This window comes from Mastomys coucha, unplaced genomic scaffold (genome assembly GCF_008632895.1).
Source record: "Mastomys coucha isolate ucsf_1 unplaced genomic scaffold, UCSF_Mcou_1 pScaffold2, whole genome shotgun sequence".
Classification (NCBI taxonomy): Eukaryota; Metazoa; Chordata; class Mammalia; order Rodentia; family Muridae; genus Mastomys; species Mastomys coucha.
In genome coordinates, this window is record NW_022196902.1 from 16,965,716 (window position 1) to 16,972,754 (window position 7,039).

Genomic DNA, 7,039 nt, shown 5'->3' on the forward strand with positions numbered 1-7,039 from the left:
TTGACAGACTGGCAGGAAGTACCAAACATGGAAAGAACAGACTTTCAGTTCAGATATGCACGCCAGAGTCTATGGGTAAAACAAAACAACATCTTCTAAGTTATTATGTCAATGTCGGTTGCAAGTTTTATTACCTAAACATCTTTACAGATGACAAAATGAATGACTATCCTGGGAAGGGACATATGAAAATCTTTTGTAGACTAATATTATATCAAAGTGGACCCAGGAAACCTAAAATTTAACACAGCTTCTGGAGGTTCACAGGTTGGAACAAGGGCATAATCAATGCAGAGGGGAAATTACATCACTATGTCATGTGTCTCGCGCACAATGAAGATGTTAAATGATGAGTGACACATTCTCTTCAGTTCTACACAGCTTCAAACTCAAGAGCTAAGCCAGGCAAAGCCCTTCTCCCATGGGGGTGGGGGTGGGGTCTCTTGTGCAGAGGAAACACCCTTCTCAATGAAAAAATGCCACTTTGCAAGTGCCAGTGATTTCTCCAGGTTTCATGCAAACACAGCCCAGTTAGTTTTAACAGCCTGAGAGAACTCTGCTCAGGGCTCTTTTCATTTACTTCTAGTGAAGTGGACTGAGATGTGCATGTGCTTATGTGTGTGCATGTGCATATTTGAGAGTGTGCACACGTGTGTGTGTTACATGTGTATGTGTGTACATGCGTGCATGTGTGTACAAACATAGAGTGTAATTTTTATAAAAGCTAGATATACTTAACTCACAAATTTTCCATCAAATGTTCAGTTTTCGAAAGCCACTAAACCTGATGAGACCCAATCACAATTTGTTTTAAAAGCACAAGAGTAATGATTTGGTTATTGGAGGGGGAGACAGAAAAGGTAGAAATGGGACCTCATTTAGTTAAAACTGAAACTCCATGTAAAAATTAATCCAGAACCATTTTTCATTTTTTTAATGGGACATGAGCTTCCCCAGTCCTTTACTTAGTTTTATTAACAATAATACGATCCCAACATCAGGTCCCCAGACTGCCCCTGTGCCTTACAGGAGACCCTAAGAACATGCCCAGGCGTGACGTGAAGTGTCTTTACTCCCAGTGCATTAGTAACACATCTAAATTTTAGACAGGAAATCTGCATGGCACAGGACAGGAACACTCTGCAGATGTTCTGAGTTGTCACACAGCCCAGGGACATCAACACCACACAGGAGTCCCAGTTTTAACTCCACTTGACAGTTTCCAAACAATGCAAAAGAGTAGAGAACTGTATAAAATATAAGACTCTTTCAAAAAGATCTATGGCGTATTTTTCTTTTTAATAGAAACCACTCAGTCTTCTTGGCTGAAGATTGGCAAATGTGTTTTCAATCTCAGCAGTTCTGAAACTGACTCTTGGCGGTCCTGGTAGAAGCTGAGGCCGGTGATGAGTTCCACATCTGTGACCCGAGCTCTGTGCAAGGCCAGCAACTCCTCGACCCATGAAGACTCCCGCTTCCCATGCTAGGAGGACAGAAGATGAAGAGGAGTCAGCAGAGAACACTCAGTCCACGTTCCAATAAGATCCCCTTCTTCCCAGTTTACTTACTTAGGACATTTTAGACTGGGAAATAACAGAAGTCACAGGTGTGTGTGTGTGTGTGTGTGTGTGTGTGTGTGTGTGTGTGTGTGTGTGTGTGAACTCCTTATCAGTAGACAATGTCCATTTGTTTCACCATTCTTAGGACTGGGTAAAGAGGATGACATAGAACCAGAGTGTTTCTTCAGGCTAGAGCAACTAATGCTTAGTCACTCCTTCAGAGGGGAAGCAGAAGAAACAGTAACTGTGTAACAAGCTTTAAAATAACCTTCTTTCTGGCTTACTGCAATACTTAGTGTCTTTTACGCTGCCATTAAAGAACTGAATACAATGTTCCCATCAACAATGGGAATTGCTTTTTGGAATGGCAGAGTTACTCAAGTCACTCAACAACATTTTGATGAAAGGATAAACTTGGGACTGCCTCTCCCCACCCCCAACCCCGGCAGGTTGGTGCAGAATTCAAATGTGAAATCTGAAAAGCAGGAACCATTTTTAGTTCATGTGGGCCAAAGCCAAGAGCTAAGCACCGTGGAAGAGAAGAAACAAAATGGCCTGGGTCCCTAATGGCTCCACTGATTACAGTACCCTGCCACGAGGAATCCAATTGACCCTGTTACAGGGGTGTGCGGGTCTGGCCGGACCCCCACACAAGGGGACCCTTCCTTGTTTCTCTGTATTGATGCTTCAGCTATTTGGTCCAGAACATATTTAATATTTAATACTTATTACATCATTCTGGACAACTGATGTGTATTTAACAGCAATTTAATCTCTCAAGGAAAAGAATTGATGAAAAAAATCAACAATTGTTCAAAACAACAACAACAGCAAAAATCTACCACTGGAATGGCAAATACTATAAGAACGATCTTTGTAGTGTTAGATATAGAAGAACCATATTTAAATGCTTTCCTACTCTAGCTTTAACATTAATCTATAATAGTGAGATTATAAGTCTAGTTTTGGAATCCAAGAAAACTCATATCACAAATCAATCTAGACTTTAGCAACTAATCCATATTAAAAGTTTCTGACCTGATTTTTAATGTTTTAAGGATAAGGTGGTCTCCTACAAAGATCAAGGTAGTAATTTTCAAAGATCAATTTAAGGCCATTGAGATGGGCCCTGAGTGGGTAAAGGCACTTGTCATCAAGCCTGATAACCTGATTTCAATTCTTAAACCCCACATGTTGGAAGAAGATAATCTACACCTCACACACATCCATGAGCCTCCAACAAGCTTGATACACCAAGGCATGCATGCCCACAGATACACACACACACACACACACACACACACACACACACGATTCTCTCTCTCTAAATAAGTAACATAATAAAAAAGCAAGGCCCACATGAAGTAAATCCAAAGCCCATGGACACTCAGAACTTCTGTTTCTTCCAGAATGTGAGCAATGTAAGGCACACAGAGGTTACACAGCAGTGTGCAAGGGAGGCAAGGGAGGTACTTACCGTGCAGCTCTCAGTGTTATCAGGCCTATGAGGCAATATAAAGGCTGAGGACTCTAGGGCTGCGCACTCTACGGGAGTCTCAGATAGCTGCTTGCAGCTGGTGAGCACAATGAAGAAGTGCGTCGGAATCAGAATTTCTTGACTGCGAATGACTCTGCTGTTTCTGTAAAATATGCAATATTCACTTTCATTAAGAAAGATTTATCTTTCTTTTAATAATACTTCAGTTCAGCCTGCTCTTACTAAAATATATCTAAAATTTACATTTAGTTAAATAAGCATGTTATAAGAAGTTAAATAATCATGATGCCTCAATGCTCCAATTATTGATGCTAATAAGGAGAATGTTTAAATAGCTTTTTCTATTAAAATTTGACTTTTTACATTTCTATCTAAAGAATATTTAAATAGTATAATATATCTATGTATATACATATACATACTCATTTATACATATATATATGAAATCTTTGAACACTTACAGACTTACAACCAACATTCTAACTCTAGATCAGTACTGATGCCCTTTTGTTGGCCACACAATGACAGAGAATGGACCAAGGCCCCTCCTTCCCTTCAGAAAGGACATCATAAATTCTCCATCCCTTTGACTGAATTTCTATTTTTATCCCCAAACTTTAACTGAGAAAAAGAATCACAAACTAACCACAGATTCTTGTTAAGACTGGCCTCTGTTTTTAAAACTATGCTTATTTGTGGGTGATTTTTCAAAATTTAAGGCAGTGACATCAGTATTTTCCAAATAAAATGACCCTGTGTAGAGTCATAGCCTATACATACACTGAAAATAAGAGTTCTGACTAACACTGTGAGAGGGGAGCATACAAGGTCTCTTTTGCAACCTGCACAACATGGCTTACAGGCCAGCTATATAAAAAAAATCTTTCTGCTTCAATAGACACAGCTAAGCTGTCTGGGTGTGTTGGCACCCACCTTTAATCCAAGCACTAGGGTAGATCTCTATGACTTCAAGGTCAGCTTGGTCTATATGAAGAGTTCCAAGATAGCTAGGACTATATAAAGAAACCCTGCCACTAATAAACAAACACACAAAAACCTAAAATAGTAGACAGTTTAAAAATATGTATTTTACAAATTGACATACTCCCAAGATACTTTGTTATGAAACAATAAATGAGCTCTCTGTGAGGGACAAAGTCTCAGTAGAGTCTTTGGTACCTGTCTTGAGGTTGTAGGTGCAGACTTTCTTTAGAAAATGCTGTTAAATTATTTGCTTTAATAGAGTTCAACCAGGGTAAGGCACATAGCTTAGAGGTAGGTGCTTGTCTTCCTTGTGGGAGATCTGAGTTTGAATCCCGCCCCACATCTCTTTCCCACAAAAGAATGAAAAGCATCAACCAGTTTCTAGAACATTCCCCCATTTCATTTTATAAAGCCAGTTCCATTGACGGTTTCCTCAAGATGGTGGTTCCCTCCCTGCCATCCAGTGAGAGATGGCTTGGTGCTGTGGTGTTAACTCATAAGGCCATCAGACTTATGACCTTGCATTTTCATGTCCTTTCTTAGCCCTTCACTCTGCATTTCTGTCAGAGTACCAGCACTGTTCTCCTGCCTGCTCTAACTGACCATCTTTTGAATGAGCATCCCAACACTGAGCCACACAGAGATCTGAAATTGGGCTCAGCATGTGCACAGGGCTCACAAATGGGGAGATGTGACTTCTCTCGTTGAAAAACATATTTGTTTGAAACTGTGTACAATATGTCTATTGTAGAGATTTCAAAATGCCTCTCTCTGGATATCTCATGTGTCTCCTATGTACACATGAGTTGCACTATGTAGAAAGGATCTGCTGACTAGATAGGAATCCCCCTCTGTAGCTACTTTTAAGAGTATGAAATATGTTCTTACTGTTTCAGGAGCTCTAAGGAGTCATAACGTCCATCATAATCAAAGTCAAACACGGGACCGCTTACAACATTGATGCCATTCCTTTCTCGGGCGTACCTTTGCAGTAGGGTGTCATGAAGGTACTGCCATATAACTGAAAAACGAGAAGATGCTTCAATTTCAAAAGAACGGCATGCCCTGCCAGTGTGAACTGGCAAGCGGCGCAAAGCAATGCTCATCTTTGTAATAGGTCGAGATTGGCTGCAGTCTTGTTGCCAAGCCCAGAATGTTTGATTCATCTTTGTCTTTCAGAAAGACTAAAGGGAAAACATGGATTCAACTCCATCTCTGTACTCAGAAATATGCACTTTAAGCTGTGGTAATGATGGCATCTCAACAGTGAGCACCAAAGAAGCACAAACCATGAATCAGACTCACTCCTCATAATTGAACTTGTCCTCTGAAAATATACATGTGTTATAGACAAAAATTCAAATAAAGTGTCCTTATCTGTGGTATATTTTATATTCTATATCATAAGTTTACATAGGAATGCCTATTTACTCTTCTAGAAATCAAATACTGAAATAGCTAAGAATGCTATGAAATCTATTCATTTTAAAAATGTAAACAATTACCCAAACTTATTTAAATAAAGAACCATACTGATAGCCGATGTATTAGTTCATGACTTCACTATATAACTATAGTTTATCATAAACTTTTTTGCCAAAAATGCTTATAACATATAAATACAAAGCAAACATATACTAGAATATGTCTCAGTATTTATAGAAATTTTTTGTGTTCAAGTACTTGAAGAATGCATTTGATAAGTACACATTTAGTCAAAACTATAAATTATAGTACATAATGACTAAATCTACATCTACTGAAACCATCGTTAAAGGTTTTTACCTTGAAAACTCTGATACATTGGCACTATATTAGAAGTAAGCAACGCTTCAGAATATATTTGACTTGAAACTCTATTTAGTCCTGTGAAGAAAAACAGAAAAGGACTCTTTCATACAGCATGAAGAATGTTTTGCAAGTCTTGGGGTGGAGAATAGCAGTTAGCAGAGAGTCAGCCGAAGCCTGTAAAACCTGCCCAGGTTCTAGCAGACAGAAAACACAAAATATTTGCCCAAGTTCCTTAGAAAAATAAAAATGTCAACTCATTTCTTTGTGCTGATCACTAATCAAAGAAACACAAATGTTAATAACCTTGAACCATATCTTTTCAAACTTTTACCTTACCTCTTTTATTTCAGCTGAAAGAGTATTGTGTTTACAAATTTCTCAAACTTTTTTTTTACAGCCAAAGGAAGAAAGTTCAGACGTTCTGGTTTTAGCACAACACCTACCATCCAGAGAAAACAACCCAGGAGTCGGCCCCAGCATGCCACACAAGGCTTTTTTGTGTAAACTGAGCTAGGACTTGCTCTCTTGTAGTCCAATGGCCAAGTGCAGTCTGCAGGAACTTACTCAGGGCTGGACTGGAAGCTGAGAGCTTGGACACCTGGAGTCTTGATTTTTGCCTTTTAAGGCTGGCCTGAAAAAGTCTTGTTAAGGGCCTGGTTGGGCCTCAGTGGAAGAGGATGTGCTAGTCCTATTGTGAACTGATGTCCCAGGGCTTCCCCTTCTCTGAGGAGAAGGGTGGGGGTAATGGGGGGAGAGTTTTGTGAGGGTACGACTGGGAGAAGTGGGAGGTAGGTTATCTCCTTCCTAAGAGCTAGATACAGCCTTTCACTTCCAAGTTTTCAGGGAAATGCAGGGAAAAGACAGTCTTCTACCTGCATATTTGTACAAGGTCAGTAACTCCCCAAACACACGGCATAAAGTGAATCAGACATTCAAGGCTCAGACAAATGCAATGTTTTCCCAATTATGTTCCTAATGTATCACTTTCACTAGTTAATAAAAAAAGGTTCCACACAGTGCCACAGAATACAAGGAAGATATTTCTCACTAATATATTTTATTACTTTCATTATTGCTATTATTAATTTGGGGCTGACACTTGGCCCAGGGACTCCTACATGCTAGGAGAGCTCTCTAGCAGTAAGCCACACTGACAGACCCATGAGAACAGACCCAAGCTTTCTCTAAGCAAGCAGAGAGAAAAGCT

General features: G+C 39.6%; 1 protein-coding gene across 1 annotated transcript in view; it reads right to left on the reverse strand.

The window, feature by feature from the left end:
* Positions 1–108: 108 nt before the first annotated feature.
* Positions 109–7,039, reverse strand: part of Enpp1 (ectonucleotide pyrophosphatase/phosphodiesterase 1) — a 145,780-nt gene continuing 138,849 nt past the window's right edge. The window contains 3 exon segments of the mRNA XM_031380749.1: positions 109–1,483; positions 3,037–3,199; positions 4,930–5,062. Of these exon segments, the coding sequence (XP_031236609.1) occupies positions 1,313–1,483; positions 3,037–3,199; positions 4,930–5,062 (467 nt within the window). The 3' untranslated portion in view covers positions 109–1,312.